Here is an 18,496-nt window from a genome sequence, read left to right as displayed (position 1 = left end):
CAGTTTTTATGAAAATATGGCCACCATTACATGCAGTAATGTAGCATAACAAGGACCTTGTTTTAATGTGTAAGATAAACAATGCTTATGGCACACAAACACAGACACAGACACACACACACAAACACACGTATACACACATGCTCAAGTTTTGAGTATACTCTCTTGCCAACATGCCTTTTTACATGCTTTATAAAGAATGAAGAGAAATGGAAGAAGAATGAAAGAGAAGGGGGGATGGGGATATGGGAGGGGTAAAATGCAAAGATGAGATTTCAGCAGCTCTAAATCTGTTTCTCCTACTTCAGTGTAACAAGCTACTAATTAAAACAGCTTAGTGAGAGTGGAGGGAGAGTAAGAGTTAGAAATGATTGCCTCCTGCATAATCCTATAATTACCACAGTCATATAAAAACAGTCACTCTGTCAGTCTAATGAAGAGATGTGTTCACAATTACTCCCTGAAAAGCTCTGCTGAAACTCAACGTCTGTCAAAAATATTTTTTGAGCTTTAACACTCTTAACAAAGTGTTCTTTAACAAAATATCTTCAATTGTCTCTTTTTAAGGGGACCTATTATGCTCATTTCTAGCTATTTTTTCCTGTAACTCCACTAGAGTAGCTTTGCATGACTTACAGTAGGGCTGGGCAGTATATCAATATTATATCGATATCGTGATATGAGACTAGATATCTTAGAATTTCGGAATCGTAATATCGTGATATGGCATAGGTGTTTTTTCCTGGTGTCTTAGCTGTTGTTATTTGCCTTTTTCCCACTTTGTCATTATTCTAGTTTGGCAAATTGTAATATCGTTATGTGGCATAAGCATCTTTTCCTGGTTTTAAAAGTAATTTCGTGAACTTACCAGATTGTCCTAGCTGTTACCCACTTTGTCATTACAGCCACATTATTGATGATTTATCAGAAATCACATTGTGTAAATATTTTGTAAAGGCACCGATATTCATCCCTACAATATCGTTGCGATATCGATATCGAGGTATTCGGTCAAAAATATTGTGATATTTGATTTTATCCATATCGCCCAGCCCTAACTCACAGTTAAAAAAACTCCTTATTTATCTTATAATGGCCCTTTATGTAGCCCCTCAGTTCAGCCTCTGTCTGAAGCAAGCCGTTTAGCTCCCCTTCTCTCTGCCACCTCCCTAAAAACCCACTTTCTTCTGATTTGTCAACTTCCAGAAGCGTGCCATGTTAAGTTATTGCTGATGAAAACCCAACATTTCCTGCTTTTACTGATTCATATTAAAAGCTTTTAGAGGACTAAGTGACTAAGTGACTTACAAAAAATGTCTAGGGAATAAAATGTGTTTATCTCCAAATTAACATAGCTTCATTCTCCAGTAAAAAAAACTATTCTACAGTAAAAACAGGTTGACAAAAGATAAGGAGACATTTGGAACTCTTTCTTCAGTGGATCAGTGAGAAATAATGCAGGGAGGAATAGTACAATCAGATACAGCCACAGTGATGATGATGTTTGAGCTAGTATTCAGAGCAGTTTAAAGATAATTTAAATTCCATTGTATTTATCATAATAAACAAAAACAAAAATATTGCGTCTCTGGATAAATACTTGTAACCCTTACCTGCCACTGATGGTAATCTCATTGATGGCATAGTATCTGTGTCGCTGGTTCACCTTAGCCGCTCTGGTGTGGTATTGTCCACTAAGGTGTATCCTGACCTGGGTGGCATGTACCATCTTCTGGAGTTCAGGAGTGTTGTAGAAGTCATTGTAGCCTGGCCTCGGGTTCGGCTCTGGGGTTAGCAGGCTGACTGTGATGTTACCTCCTGAGTAGGACACGTCACTGCAACCCAGGAAAAACACACAAAGATAAAGTCAATTAAGTGTGAACATAAAAACAGACATGATGCAAAACATTGGCAAAATTTGTGTTTGGTGAACAAGGGGACATCAGGAGAAAAATCTGCTAGTTTCATCTTTAAGTGAAATGTTATTCCCAACTCAGCAGTGTTACTTGTATGCAAGGCTGCTATACTGTATTCAGTATGTAGCACGTGGGTTCTTCATGGTGCATGCATCATCATTTACTTACTTTTTCATTTCTTTCTCTGTAGTTGCCTCCTCTACTTTGTCTTGAGGTAATGCTGTAAGAGGTATTCGGGCACTTCTCCTTTGTATGCATATGTGTGTGCATGTTTGTTTATGTTGGCTTGGTTTTTGGCATACTATGAACAAAGTGTCCACATTATTGTACTCAGTCCTGTAAATGGGATGTATGTGTGTATAAATGTGTCCACATGACTATTTTGATTTGTGTATATGCTGTGCATGCTGTGTTGTGTTTCTCTGTCTGGGGTCTATAGTGTTGTAAGTATGTTGTACATATTGTACATATCTTTTTACATTCATGCCCCATTAATGCAATTATCTTGGCGTCTTCCCCAGAGTTATGACCTTTGGTGGTGGACTGGCTGCTGCCTGTGGCTGCAGACCAGCTGCTGTCCTTGTGGTCTAGCCTAACCCCCACTGCAACTAATATTATTTTTATTACTCATATTTTTATTAGTATTATTGTTATTGTTGGTATTGTTAGGGCCCGAGCGGCGACTGCAAGTCGCCTGGCGAAAGCCCTATTGAAATTGTAATGTTTATTATTATTAGGGCCCGAGCGGCGACTGCAAGTCGCCTGGCGAAAGCCCTATTGAAATTGTAATGTTTATTATTATTATTATTATTATCATTATTATTATTATTATTCTTCCGACATTTCGTGCCCCAATTTCGCCCCTTTCCCAAATGCGAAAATGCTTATACTTTTGCACGGACGTCCGGCCTCATCCGAGATTCGATATTTTTGGGTGGTCGCACATGGTCGACGCAGAATGGCGGAATAGCGCCCCCTACAAAGTCCAAAAATGCCCATAGGGAATTTGTCTAACTTTGTCCTATGCTCACAAAATTCGGTACACATATGTATTATACCCACATATGCAAAAAAGCCTCTTGACCTCATGACCTCAACCCAACAGGAAGTCGGCCATTTTGGTTTTGATTTTTCCCGCCTCAAATTAACTCCTCCCACAGCGTTCGCCCGATCAAGTTCAAATTAGGTACGCAACATCTCCAGACCTAGCTGAGCTTAAGTTGTGCTCTGCGCATCCGTAGGTCAAAGGGCGTGTCTGCCAGGGCTCAACTAACTTTGGCGTGCTCGCCATGTACATACGAGTGGCTCTCATGCCCACATACTTCATCCAATCAGCTTCAAACTTGCTGGACATGATGATGGGTCCGCCCTGAACGTCCCGATATATTAACTTCCCACGTAACTCATAGCGCCCCCCGGTGGTAACAGGAAGTTAACTAAGATTCATTAAAATTACATGCTTTGCCCCATCAACTTCATTCAGAACCAGTTGGTGAAGCTACATTATGAAGACTGTGAAGCTACGAGTAATGGCGTCCGTGTGGCAACGCGGCGACCATCAATTCCTCGCCATGAAAATACGTTTGGATTTTTGTTGGCTTTATTGAACACGTATCATCATGAAAATTGGTACACAGGTCCAGGTTGCCGACCTCAACGTCTCCATTCGCACATAGGCGATCTCACTCGTGTTGCCCCCTAGTGGAAACAGGAAGTGCCATATTTTACATCATCATTGTGCGATTTCCACAAAACTTCACATGTGTAATCACTGTCCCACCCTGAACGCAACCGCTTGTGTTTTGTTACACTCTACTGCCCCCTGGTGGATGAACCATCAACCTCTCATAACTCCTTCATGCTTTGTCCAATTCACTCCAAACTTCACATGACTGATGAGTGGCCGCCCTGAACACACCAGACCACACCAGACCATATGTGTAACTACCTGTGACTGCCCCCTACTGGATGAACGAAACATTGCATTTTTGGCCTCCTACCAGGATTTTTCTCACTTTCTGCTTCACGCCACAGCCCAGCCATGCCTCAGGCCCCGCGGTGGCATGGGTGAGCGAGGGCCCGCCATCGCCGCTTGCGGCTTTAATTAGGGACCGAGCGGCGACTGCAAGTCGCCTGGCGAAAGCCCTATTGAAATTGTAATGTTTATTATTATTATTATTATTATTATTATTAGGGCCCGAGCGGCGACTGCAAGTCGCCTGGCGAAAGCCCTATTGAAATTGTAATGTTTATTATTATTATTATTATTATTATTATTATTATTCCGACATTTCGTGCCCCAATTTCGCCCCTTTCCCAAATGCGAAAATGCTTATACTTTTGCACGGACGTCCGGCCTCATCCGAAATTTGATATTTTTGGGTGGTCGCACATGGTCGACGCAGAATGGCGGAATAGCGCCCCCTACAAAGTCCAAAAATGCCCATAGGGAATTTTGCTAACTTTGTCCTATGCTCACAAAATTCGGTACACATATGTATTATACCCACATATGCAAAAAAGCCTCTTGACCTCATGACCTCAACCCAACAGGAAGTCGGCCATTTTGGTTTTGATTTTTCCCGCCTCAAATTAACTCCTCCCACAGCATTCGCCCGATCAAGTTCAAATTAGGTACGCAACATCTCCAGACCTAGCTGAGCTTAAGTTGTGCTCTGCGCATCCGTAGGTCAAAGGGCGTGTCTGCCAGGGCTCAACTAACTTTGGCGTGCTCGCCATGTACATACGAGTGGCTCTCACGCCCACATACTTCATCCAATCAGCTTCAAACCTGCTGGACATGATGATGGGTCCGCCCTGAACGTCCCGATATATTAACTTCCCACGTAACTCATAGCGCCCCCCGGTGGTAACAGGAAGTTAACTAAGATTCATTAAAATTACATGCTTTGCCCCATCAACTTCATTCAGAACCAGTTGGTGAAGCTACATTATGAAGACTGTGAACCTACGAGTAATGGCGTCCGTGTGGCGACGCGGCGACCATCAATTCCTCGCCATGAAAATATGTTTGGATTTTTGATGGCTTTATTGAACTCGTATCATCATGAAAATTGGTACACAGGTCCAGGGTGCGACCTCAACGTCTCCATTCGCTCATAGGCGATCTCACTCGTGTCGCCCCCTAGTGGAAACAGGAAGTGCCATATTTTACATCATCATTGTGCGATTTCCACAAAACTTCACATGTGTAATCACTGTCCCACCCTGAACGCAACCGCTTGTGTTTTGTTACACTCTACTTCCCCCTGGTGGATGAACCATCAACCTCTCATAACTCCTTCATGCTTTGTCCAATTCACTCCAAACTTCACATGACTGATGAGTGGCCGCCCTGAACACACCAGACCACACCAGACCATATGTGTAACTACCTGTGACTGCCCCCTACTGGATGAACGAAACATTGCATTTTTGGCCTCCTACCAGTTTTTTTCTCACTTTCTGCTTCACGCCACAGCCCCGCCATGCCTCAGGCCCCGCGGTGGCATGGGTGAGCAAGGGCCCGCCATCGCCGCTTGCGGCTTTAATTATTATTATTATTATTATTCCGACATTTCGTGCCCCAATTTCGCCCCTTTCCCAAATGCGAAAATGCTTATACTTTTGCACGGAAGTCCGGCCTCATCCGAAATTCGATATTTTTGGGTGGTCGCACATGGTCGACGCAGAATGGCGGAACAGCGCCCCCTACAAAGTCCAAAAATGCCCATAGGGAATTTTGCTAACTTTGTCCTATGCTCACAAAATTCGGTACACATATGTATTATACCCACATATGCAAAAAAGCCTCTTGACCTCATGACCTCAACCCAACAGGAAGTCGGCCATTTTGGTTTTGATTTTTCCCGCCTAAAAGTAACTCCTCCCACAGCGTTCGCCCGATCAAGTTCAAATTAGGTACGCAACATCTCCAGACCTAGCTGAGCTTAAGTTGTGCTCTGCGCATCCGTAGGTCAAAGGGCGTGTCTGCCAGGGCTCAACTAACTTTGGCGTGCTCGCCATGTACATACGAGTGGCTCTCACGCCCACATACTTCATCCAATCAGCTTCAAACTTCCTGGACATGATGATGGCTCCACCCTGAACGTCCCGATATATTAACTTCCCACGTAACTCATAGCGCCCCCCGGTGGTAACAGGAAGTTAACTTAAATTCATGAAAAATATATAGTTGACCCCATCAACTTCATTCCACTTCTAAAACATGCAGAACCAGTTGGTGAAGCTACATTATGAACACTGTGAAGCTACGAGTAATGGCGTCCCTGTGGGGGCGTGGCTACCATCAATTCCTCGCCATGAAAATACGTTTGGCTTTTTGATGGCTTTATTGAACACGTATCATCATGAAAATTGATACACAGGTCCAGGGTGGAGACCTCTTCCATCTGATAGGGGTGTCGCTCATGTCGCCCCCTATTGGAAACAGGAAGTGCCATTTTTTGCATTAACATTGTCCGATTTCCATGAAACTTCACATGTGTGATGAGGGACTGACCCTGAACACACCTGCATGCATCCCATTACTGCCCCCTGGTGGATGAACCATCAACTGCTCATAACTCCCTCATGCTTTGTCCAATTTCCACGAAACCTCACATGTGTGATGAGGGACTGACCCTGAACACACCTGCATGCATCCCATTACTGCCCCCTGGTGGATGAACAATCAAATGCTCATAACTCCCTCTTGCTTTGTCCGATTCACTCCAAACTTCACATGACTGATGAGTGGCCGCCCTGAACACACCAGACCATATGTGTAACTACCTGTGACTGCCCCCTACTGGATGAACGAAACATTGCATTTTTGGCCTCCTTCCAGGTTTTTTCTCACTTTCTGCTTCACGCCACAGCCCCGCCATGCCTCAGGCCCCGCGGTGGCATGGGTGAGCGAGGGCCCGCCATCGCCGCTTGCAGCTTTAATTATAATTTTTTTTGCTGTGCTTCTCCATGCCCTCCCCTTCTTTTCCAGACTTGCCCGATTCTGCTCAAAGCTTCTTCCTATGAAAAGTTTTTTCTTGCCGCTGTTGCTTGCTTATGGGGTAGAGACTGGGTCTCTATAAATTACAGAGTAGTCTAAACCTGCTCTATGTGAAAAGCACTCTAAATAAAACTGAGTTGATTTGACATATTGACAGTTCAGCTACCAAAACACAAATACAAACACACACACACAACTACTACTCTCTAAAACTGTCTCTGTCATCAAAAAAAAAAAATGACACTAGCTATATCCTTTATGAATAAAACAAACTCTTGATTTATATTTGAATACGTGAGACTGAGGTAGGGGGAAAATGAGTACATATACAAATACAGACCTCTGCTCCCCCCTTGACTTTGCTTGTGACGTCATAAATTAGCTAGTCAGACTTGAGACTTGGCCACCTCTGTGTAAAGTTGGGCAGCAAGGTTCAAAATTATTATAATGATAACTCATTAGATTACTATTGTTTTTTCGTTATTGAGTGATGCAAATCTACCAGCCACTCGCATATTTTACCTGCATTTGGGTGGGGCTAGTTTTGAGCCCTGTTGAGCAGTGCAAGAAATATTACAAGAGAAGCCTAGCTGGATTTTTGTTTACCTTAAAATATCCATTCAACTTTTTACAAGCAATAGAGCAAACTTGTAGCAACGACCATGAACTGCAAAGTCCCTGGTTTGTGTTCAACCATGCCATTCCTCATCTCTCTACTGTTACTGTCTATTAAGGAAAATAATGCTCCATAAATAACAATATTAATAAGGTATTCCAAGCAATAACATTGTTGTTAATGTTTATTTTTTATGCAGCACACATTTCAGCCAGTACTCAATATGAAAAGAAAAAGATTAGTGTAATCGGGGACACATTGGTTCCATTACGGGCATTTCATAGAACTGGTAACAGTTTTTTTTACAAATTAAAAATTAAAGTAATACAAGTGTAAATGTTGAATTAACTAGGCAACTAAATTAACTAATAAACATATATCAAAACATTCACTTGTTATTTTCATCTAGCTGTCATATGCCTTCTACTGCTGTAGGTAATGCTCTTCATCTCTGTTGCCTCAAAGTTACCTCTCTATCTGTATATGTAGACAAGATGCAAAGAGATCATGAACAGCCCTCCTGGAGTAGAACTCTCGCTGACTGGTTATAAAACACCTGAAATGACTGAGGCATGCTTAAATTAATCTTGCCAGACACTCCAGTGAGCTCAGAAGAGGCAACATCTCCTGCGGGATTAAATAAATCTTGCAAGATAAAAAACATAAATCTCACAAGATCAAATGAAGTGCTTGATATAATTATCAACCACTGACGTCACAAAGTGTTTTATTATGTTGCCAGTGTGAGGTTCAATTGCTCTCATGCCAAATTAACTAATACATGTAACTGTGCCAGGGAAGGTTGTATGTGATATCATTTGTCAGTCAAGTGAAAAATAAGCAATGACTACATAATCTCTGATCTATTCATACCTGTTCTATCTAGTGCCAACCAAGGCCTTGATACAAGCAGCTATGCCAAGATTTAGTGTGAGAGATTGTATGTGTGTGTATGTAAGACTATGTTCCAAGTCCAGTTCTCTATCTAGTGCCAATCAAGAGCCTGTTACCGGTCATGTGCCAAGGCAACGCTGTAGGTGGTTAGCTTTTTAAATCTAGTCACTGTGAGGGTGCCAGGGTAGTGTGTGCTTCTTTTGTGTGTTTACTGTATGTGTGTGTAATGTGTATATGCCTGGTTTTCTTTGATGTTCTGAAACTAGTTTGCTTTTGTTTTAGTACATGTGCTATACATTTATGAATATGAGTCGATGTATGTGTGTGATTTTTTTGTGATTGTGAGTGAGTGTGGGTGACTGTGTGTGTGTGTGTGTGTGTGTGTGTGTGTGTGTGTGTGTGTGTGTGTGTGTGTGTGTGTGTGTGTGTGTGTGTGTGTGTGTGTGTGTACTCATAGTTCTCTTTGTTGAGTCTTGCCAGTAATTTTCTGTGTCATCTTCTCTGCATAGAAGAGGCCATGACCACCCAATAGGGTAGGGTGAGAACATGTGGTCCCTGCTCTGGGGAGAAAGCCCCAAACAGACTGTTTGAGGAGTTTATTTTCAGCTTTTCCGCATATAGATTATTCAAAGCAGTTTCAAATGGAATGATTAATCTGTGTCCAGAGACATCTGTATCCTTATCTTAAAAATGATGCAGTGAATGAGATAACTTATTTTAAATTTACAACATAATTGAAAGTAACTAAATATGTGATTGCTTTAATATGTCACTAAGTATATTGTCTTGTTGTTGATGTGCATTTAAAATCATGCACAAAAAGCTTAATAACAAAGTAACAGATTGTTTTTTCTTTCAACAACATTCATTTAATGTTCATCTTAGTGTTTCATGGTATTAATAGAAAATAATAATTTTCTCAAATTGGGCAAAATGTAGAAAAAAATATTATTTTCCCCATTTTTATTTCAGTGTATGATCCTTCCACAACTGCATTTTTCATACTCATCACCCAAACATACATGCACACACACACAAAAACATCATACCTGGGCAGTTGCAGACAGTTGACTGAGTCTGGACTCAGTAAAGGCCCGTTGTTCTGCATTTCAAACACACTGCAGTCTTTGGCGATATACTGCCAGTCTAACCAGGGCTGTTCTGTGGTGGTGTCACTCTGTGGGTCAGTGAGGTCAAACCTTCGTCTTTGGATCAGAACTGTCTCAGGCAAGAGGCCACCAAACTGAACTATGACGTAGAATACCTGGAGGAGAGAGGGGTACAGTTAGGATTAACTGAAACATATTTGCAATACAGGTACATCTGTACACAACCCTGTAATAAATCCCAGCATGGTGACATTTTAAATTGTTACTTTCTGTTGAAATTGTGACAAAGGTATTTATTCACCTCTATAGTAATTTTCAAGGCCTTAGTAAAGAGGTGTTACTATTTTGCTTTGCATTATATTAACTGATTAATGGGCTACAGTAATGAGCACATTTCGAGCTGTAAAATCTTGAGGAAAAATGAGTTGTACTTAACTCAACCAGATCGAACTATCTCTCGCACTCAGTTGAAGTATGTTAGTAGGTAATTATTTACTATGGTGTGTAGTTTTCATACATTATATTTTCTATTTTTACTTTGGTTGCAGAGGGCTGACTGAACAGAAAAATACTAATCAGTACCATCAAATCTTTCTCTTTTAACCAAAAACTAAATATTGCCAGTGAATACAAAGGCATGATAAATCTAACTTATTTCATAGTTTTTGTTTTTTATTATGTTAGATTTTTAAGGACTTTTTGGGATTTTTTTCAGTTAAAATAACCCTATTAGTGAGTTAAGCACAATGTGATATTGATAATACTGGTAATAATGATTCAGCAATGGCAAAGTGAAACAGAGTACTAGTTTTGGATATTGGCAACCTGCGCTCCTGCATTTAGATCACTGGGGGCATTGCAATTATTGTCCAAAGGGCACTGTTTATACTGAAGAAATACAAGTCAGCAATGGATTGTAGAAAACCACAAAAAAAGAAAAATCAGCAAAAATCAGTTTAGTTGTTGGCCCACCACTCAAATGAGCAAGTTTCATCTGATTCTACAAAGACTTAACTTAAGGTGGCTGTAGATTATTTTTTTGGTGTTTTATATGACTATTAGTTAATTTTGTAGTCATGTTCAAATAATGAAAATGTCCTTATAGGCCATTATTCATCTTTTTCTTGCATGGAGGACCAAACATAATTATGGGTTTTAGTTGAGGAAAAACAACACAGGCACATAGTTGCACGAACACACACACTAGTATTTTATTATCACAGATAAACCACGTGCACTGCTTTGTGTAGGTAGGTGTGTGTGTGTGTGTGTGTGTGTGTGTGTGTGTGTGTGTGTGTGTGTGTGTGTGTGTGTGTGTGTGTGTGTGTGTGTGTGTGTGTGTGTGTGTGTGTGTGTGTGTGTGTTCAGTGTTATCTGCCCCACTACAGTGTGAGCTGGGACACTGGGTTGCACAGTAGGGAGCGCATTAAGCCACCACCACTGCGCAAATACACACACATAAACACACAAACTTCAGAAAGTGTCTTTTATCTGGGGACTTGAGTTGAGCGCCCACGTAAGGACAGCTCCCAAAATCCTGCCCACACTCACATACACACTTCAGAGAGAAGAAGGATGACAGCCCCCCAGTGTCAACAACATCCAAATCCAGCAATCTCTCTCTCTTTCTGCCCCCCCCATCTGTCTCTTGCTACAGTGCTTAGAAAGAGGATGAAACTACTGTCCACTGCACCCACAGGTGCAGGTAGATAGATACTGTACAGTGTTTGTATTGTAGCAATTCAGCTGTACACGAGAATGATGGAAACGGTTTGACTGTCCAGCCCAAAGCAGCTAAGAATGAATAAGTAAGTCAGGACTTTTAGATGACACAGAGACCTAGAATAAATACACATTTGCTCCTAAACCTGCTCACATGGATATCACACAGCTCATTTCAGTTTTGCACATATAATACATTGCGGAAGTAACTAAATCTATCCAAAAAAAAAGATTCCCATCCGGAGCATGTGGGCATCGTTGACAATGACCACAAATATGTTATATAGTCATTAAAAAATGAAAAATAAAATGATAGGTAATAAAAGATTATGACATCTCTGTCCATCAAAATGACAAACAATGAGAAAGTCTAATGCAAAATTAAGATTACATGTTTTTAAGTCAGACCTACATTAAAACAGTAATATTTTAATTATTCAAAAGCTTCTCAAACTGTGAATTGACTGTCACATGATGCCAGCAATTTAATGTGTACCATCATTTGAATCCAAAGTCAGTCGAATGTCAGAACTCAGTGTGCAGCCAATCAAATCACACCAACATGAATATACTGACCAAGTGAATACTTGAAGACTTGATGAGGAGATTTTTAAAGAGAATGTTAAAGTCCATGTGTTGTTAACAAATATCCATATTTGAGATAAGAATTATTACAGAAAAACATAATTCAATTAGTGATAGTTGGTTTATTCCACTCTGTTCTTATTCCTATAAATTAGCAGCAACTATTCAGCCTGTGGACTGATTATCCTTCACAAATTTCTGGATGAGACACTTCCTTTTCTGCAGGCACTCATCTGGCTTAGAGTATATTGTGTTTGGTCCCAAACACATCATGTTTTGTACTATGGAGTACTTCAGGGGGCACTTATCCAGAGCCTTCTTGCAGATGCTTGAGAGGGCAGTCTCAGTCTTTCTTAAACACCAAGCTCTGGCTCCGCTGCTTTTGGCTCCTGACAGTCCCTGACAAAAATGGTGGTTTGTAAAATCACCAGAATAACTACACATGCTCAGCAGTTGGTTAACATTAACTCAGCCAGCTTCAGGTAATATTTATATTAATATTTTGTATATGATTTTGTATTGATGGGATTTTATGTCAGTTGGCCAGTAGCCTAAACAGGACTACAACAGAGTCAGATTACAAGACAAGAAATATATTGAATAATTGCCCTGATCAAATCATTCAGGTCTTTCCTGAGGAAGGGCATGATTGGAGCATCCATCTGGTATTTTGTATTCTGTATTCAAAAAGGTTGGGAGTCTCTCGAAATGGCCACGAAGGAATGGAAGTTAGCCAGGAGAAGGGGATTCATTCGGGCCTCAGCGGCGGTGTCATATGAAGATGACCCTCGGTGGCCCCACGTACATGTACTCCACAATAGAGTGCCAAACTTCAACTGCTCTTTCAAAGGCAAGTGTTCAAGTCACGAATGGCCACAGAAAGGTTGAAGGAATTTTAAGGATTTTGTTGCAGAACTGAAGTCTTCTCTTCTTGCTAGTGCACAATTGAAGAGAAAGTGCCACTCTTCAAAGAGTCATGGAGGGTGTGGCCAAACTGTGGCCCATAAATTGTGACTATAAGAAACAGGACTGAACATGGACCCCTACTCATTGGTTGTCCAGTGTCTCACATGCAGGTTTAGTTGTTTATTCTCAGTGATCCTGTTCATGCTCTTGTCAAACATAATCATGAACCAATCTTCGTTGAGATGAGTTCCTTATGTGAGGAGTGAGTCCAAACTGCACAAAGTAAGCTGTATTTCCTTTACACAAGTGAATGTTTTGTGCTTTCGGAATCAGGAAACATTTCCTTGAAGCCTGTGTGGATGTCGTCATTTAAAGTGTATGAGTGATGTCGACTTATTGTACACAGAACCAACAGCACTTCTGCCTTCAACTTCCTTCTGACAGCCTTCACTTCAGCCTTCACTTCAACTAGGCTGAATGCTGTCTGATGGCTGGTAGTAGGGGCCTGAAGGTTTTGCCAGAATGGACACTTGTAGTGGACAAATCATCTTTAGTACTTAAAGTCAAACTAGATGTAGCAGCAAACGACTCAATGGGCATAGTGCTGTTTCGAGTGCTAACCAATTGACAACCCATTGTCCCAAGTTTGAATATTTTGCGACAAAGTTTGGATCGCTCCCCATACGTATCACTGGATAATTTCAGCCAGACATAATATTTGTTGTCCTCCAACCACTTCTCATTAAAGTTGCATTTACCTGTGGCTGAGCCTGCACTGTTTGCTCGCAGCCTAGTGTTCTTGATTTTTTCCATTTTCCCCACCACATCCCTCAAATCGGAAGCCGGAAAAACATGTTTTTCTTCTTGGTTAAAATAAGGATCAAAGCCACAAGGCATACTGCCACCTACCAGAGTGTATTCTATCCATTTAACGTATAAAAAAAAAGGTATTGAATGTTGCGTAAATGGTCATTATGTGAGATATAAAATACATGTAAATAAAATATAAAAACAGAACAAACACAAGACATTCATTCAAAATCACATGTGTCAACTTAGGTACACATGTGATATTAGATGTGTTACCTGGTAATGTCCATTAGCAAAATCCACTGTGATAGTGACTCCATCATCCAGTTCCTGTGTAGTCTTGGAAAGCCATGTGGTGCCCATGTCCTGATCATTGACGTAGCTGAGTGGATGGGCATTAAGGTTCAGTCTCAAGACTCTGTCATTGGTGGTGTCCTCAACAGCATTGGGAATACAGTATCTGTTAACAGTTGCAGTAGGTTTATTAGTTTGTTAAATAAAAGTAATATTTAATATGAACAATAAGGACTTCATAATCCCTAAGCAGGGTTCAGCTTTATAGAAGCCTTGAGTAATGGCAAAGCCAAGCTCATCAAAAGATACATAAACAAAAGATATTTGTGATACTGAATATTTAAAATATACTATTACACATAAAAAATAAGTTGTGATACTGTACCTTTCTATTAAAGGGTGCACTCTGGGGTGACTGGGAGGACAGCGACACTCTGACTGGGAATGGAGCTGGGGCAGGACACCTGAGTACACCTCCACTATTTCTCTGTTAAAACAGCAGAGTATATTAAGCCATACTAAAACACTTAAGAATAATTCATTATCATGTCTGCATAGTAAACTGGGAAGATGGAGGGACACATTTGCAGGAATGTTATTTTTTCCCCAACATATCTTTATATTATCTACAATTACGAAGCAGTCAAGAACGAAAATGACAGCTATCGAACAAGCTAAAACAAAATAGCTTGAGATAAAATCTTAAAGCACCCGTTGATGGGCTTTTGACTGAACATTTAGTGTAAAGTGGAAAATCAAAGGCATCATTTGAAAACTCAATCCTTCATTTTGTCTCTCCCCGGTCTTGATGAGACAAACTTGTAAGTCCTTACTGTGTGGAGTCCATCACTGGTAAGCAAAACACTAATTGCCTTGTATTGAATGCTAGGAAAATCCTCTGGAAGCAGTATGGATCTTAAGATGCAACGATTAGTCTTCCCCTTCTTTCCTTCCAGCACCGCTTCCCTTTATCACCCCTTACTGCTCCTCTTCCCTTGTTGTCTTAATCTATACAGTTATCTGTTCTATTCCTCCTCATCTCTATCCCTTTCTCCCTTTTTTCAATCTGTCTATAGATATCACTTCTCTCTGCATCAACCAGGACTCCCTGCCTCCTTCCATCTGACCCATCCATTCACAGTACTCATCTCCTTTGGTCCGGCTGTTCATTCATCTTTACATGTATCTCTACATCACCCGATCCATCTCACCTGTTGGTCAGAGTGGCAGGATAAAATCTAAAGTCCTGTATCCGCCCAATGAACTGATTAGACCCTGGAGAGATGAAAAGAGGGGAGAAAAGAACATAAAGAAGGTGTTAATGGGTTTGTACTGAAGGCAGTGAGTGAGGATTTCACAGTATTTAGTAGATTATCTTATCAGTGTCTTGATAACAGCTAAGTGAAGCTGCCCATAGCTACTTATATTGGCTAAGTTCATGATACAAAGCTGAACAGGATCTGCTACAGTCTACATTTGCCTCCACTAAAGAGCAGCAAGGCTTATAAGGGCATTTTCATTAGCTTAATATAATGCAGGTCTATCAAAGAATAATCCGGTATTGGTGCGCAGGTGGTTGAGTGGTTAGAGCACATGCCACGTACGCAGCCGACCCCGGTTTGAATCCTGGCCGGAGGTCCTTTGCTGCATGTCACACCCCCCTCTCTCTCCCATGTTGTCTATCCACTGTTGAATAAAGGTGTCTATGCCGAAAAAAAATCCCACTGGCTTCATTCAACTACTGAGGAAAAGAGTTCTTTACAAGAGTAGACTAATGTTTTATTTAAAACTAAACTAATATTAGTCATACAACAGAAAATTAATTGGCAATTTTTTTGATAATTGATTAATCGTTTTGAGTCATTTACTTTAAAAAAAAATACTTTAGAGGAAAAATCAATTAAAAAAAATATTGTTGCTGATTAATTTTCTTGTAATTAATTAATCAATAACTTATATAATCATTTTAGCTCAAGCAGGCTCATGGTTGATCTTACAAGTGATAACCAGGAACAAATATTAAAACTAGCAGTAAAATAAGAAGAGTAAAGCTAAGTGGCTGACGCTAAGAAGAAAGGATCTGGAGGAACTTAAATGCAAAGATGTTGGGACAAGACATGCTCCATATACCAAAATATGCCAAGTTTTTCAAGTCTCTGTAGCAAACATACATATACTGTTTAACAGTGTGCTAATTCTCAAGCATATGGCACAATGTCCACACACACACACACACATGAAAAAACTGGACTGCACACAAGAAACACCATCAAACATTGCAACACATCTCCATACACAACCCTACATATGTGACAATGTTGGATAGAACATAAAACACTTAAACACAATGATGCTGGTCCAAAGAGAGGCAGATTCTTTTAGTGTCCAACAAACTTCTGTCTAGTTTGACAACAACTCTTAGAAGACGGATAACGTCTCTAAGCATCGACAGAACCCCTGCCATGTCTAGCTTTGTCTGTGAGAGTGTATGTGTGTGTTAGAAGCTTTACTGTGTGTGTTCCAACAAACATCCTTACTTTAGAGACTGAGAGTGTATGTGTGTGCCTGTGCTTGTATGTGTGAATTTGCTTTTGAGAGAGGCTTTGCCGTGTTTGGCTCAAGTATAGTGTGCGACTGTGAGCATGTATGTGCTGGGGGCTGTATGTGTGTAAAACAGAGCGAGAGTGGGAGAGTGTTATGGGATGTAAGTGTGTTAGAACAGTGTGTGGTTGTGCAGCCTTAGGCTTTGGCTCAGGATTTCTTTAGCGTGTGGAAATGGGATTATACCTTCCTCTGAAAAGCGCTCTCCCTATTGTTACTGGGATGATGCAAGGTATAAGCCTTAATTCTCTCTTCTCTGGGTAGGTCTCTGTCTTCTCTCTCTGTGTTTCAGTCTGTCATTCACTGGATCTCTAAGTTCCCTCTTTGTTTTTTTGTTGTTTGAGCTAATAACAGTTGATACAGGCAACTAAGAATTTCTTTTTTTCCCAGTTTTTTGATTTGTCTCTCTGTCCTTCACTGGCCTTGCTGACTGATAAACTCATAATTGGAGACAATTTTAATATTGTTTCTTCTTAGTTTCCTGATGGTTTTTGGGAAACCTGTGGTTCTCTTTCATAATATTTCGTTCGATGTCTCACTATGGGATGCACGCCTCGCTGCAGCCCTCAGAAGCATTTATCTCATTACGCCAATCCTGATTGGCTGGTGAACGTGTCCGTCCGCCACAGGTAGTCCCACCTACCTTAAATAGCTCATGCGGACGGCACCACCCTCATTCAAACACCTCTTCTCACTCGGAGCATATCTCGCGTCCAGAGCTAGCTAGCTTAACTGTCCATAGACGGATCTTATTTAGCTTCTGTCGCTGGGCGCTACTAGCTTAGGACATTTTTTCTGCTTCGTCGGTCACACCAGATCGAACTCAGTGCTTTCCTGCCCTCCACGGCTTGGTCAGCACTGCTCTCGACGCCCCACCACGGCTACTCGAGCACCGGGCATTAGCACACCAGCTAATTCTCGGCTTCTTCACGGTTAGCACACCAGCTAACTGCCTCGGCTCCCTGCCTGCACACCAGCTCGCACGGAATGGAGGCTAAAACCCCTCACACCAGAGGGCACGGAGACTCCGGAGCCAGACTCTGTCGCTGCGGGAATAAGATATCGAGCATGGATCCACACCAGGTCTGCTCGTGCTGTCTTGGGCTGGAACACGCCCGGGCGGCTATCGAGGTCCCCGGCTCGTGTCAACACTGTGCGGTGTTCACCATCAAGAGTCTCCGCAGACAACTAGCCCGCCAGGCTAGCCTGTCTGGACATGACCCCTATCTCTCTTCCGACGGCGCCGCCGTCGAGGGCGGAGAGGAGGTGGGGGTCGCTGCGGTGGCGACACCGGAGGCTAGCGCCAGCTGGGGCTCCCAGCTCGAGCTAGCCGCGGTTCCCCCGCTGGAGGAAGACGTCCTGGATTTGGACTATGGGGAAGATGATGATGGCGCCTTGGATCTCCTCATATCAGAGGATGAAGAAGAGGATGACATCTTCATCACACCGGCTCGGGCTGCAAAGCCCGCGGCTTCCGTCGACTCTCGGGATGGAGACGAGAGTAGCACACCAGCTTCTCCCTCCCCCAGCTCGGACATGCTCGACGTGTGCAAACGCGCAGCTGCCCGGCTGGGCATCCCCTGGCCCGCTGTCGTAGCTGAGACCACCAGATCACGCTACGAGGGGAAGAAATTGCCCTTGGCCAAGAGCGCGACGAAGCAACTTCTCCCCGTCTTCCCGGAGCTGCTGGAGGAGGTGGCGCGCTCATGGAGAGACCGCCCCTACAGCAGCCGGAGCCCAGTTCCCGGGGCCTCGTCCCTCGACTGTGAGGCGATGGAGAGCCTGGGTCTGCTCCGCATGCCTCCGATGGAGCCACTTGTTGCAGCTCACCTTCACCCCCAGCTGTCAGCGGTGTCCTCCCGGAGCCCCAGCCTGCCGTCCAAGTCCGACCGTTTTCAGTCAGCCCTGACTGAGAAAGCGTACAAGGCGGTGGCGCTCTCGGCCAGAGCGCTCAATGTCCTCTCGCTGCTCACGGCTTACCAGGCTGAGTTGTGCGAGGATGTTGTGCAAACTCAGGACTCAGCTGCGTGGGAGG

At 42.3% G+C, this 18,496-nt stretch overlaps 1 protein-coding gene across 1 annotated transcript in view; it reads right to left on the bottom strand.

The window, feature by feature from the left end:
• Positions 1-18,496, bottom strand: part of ush2a (Usher syndrome 2A (autosomal recessive, mild)) — a 231,796-nt gene that overhangs the window by 188,116 nt on the left and 25,184 nt on the right. Inside the window, 5 exon segments of the mRNA XM_062427527.1 lie at positions 1,614-1,835; positions 9,484-9,698; positions 13,843-14,026; positions 14,246-14,347; positions 15,072-15,135. Of these exon segments, the coding sequence (XP_062283511.1) occupies positions 1,614-1,835; positions 9,484-9,698; positions 13,843-14,026; positions 14,246-14,347; positions 15,072-15,135 (787 nt within the window).

Source organism: Scomber scombrus, chromosome 1 (genome assembly GCF_963691925.1).
Source record: "Scomber scombrus chromosome 1, fScoSco1.1, whole genome shotgun sequence".
NCBI lineage: Eukaryota > Metazoa > Chordata > Actinopteri > Scombriformes > Scombridae > Scomber > Scomber scombrus.
Note: the sequence above shows the minus strand (reverse complement) of the source record. Positions and strands in the feature narration are given on the sequence as shown.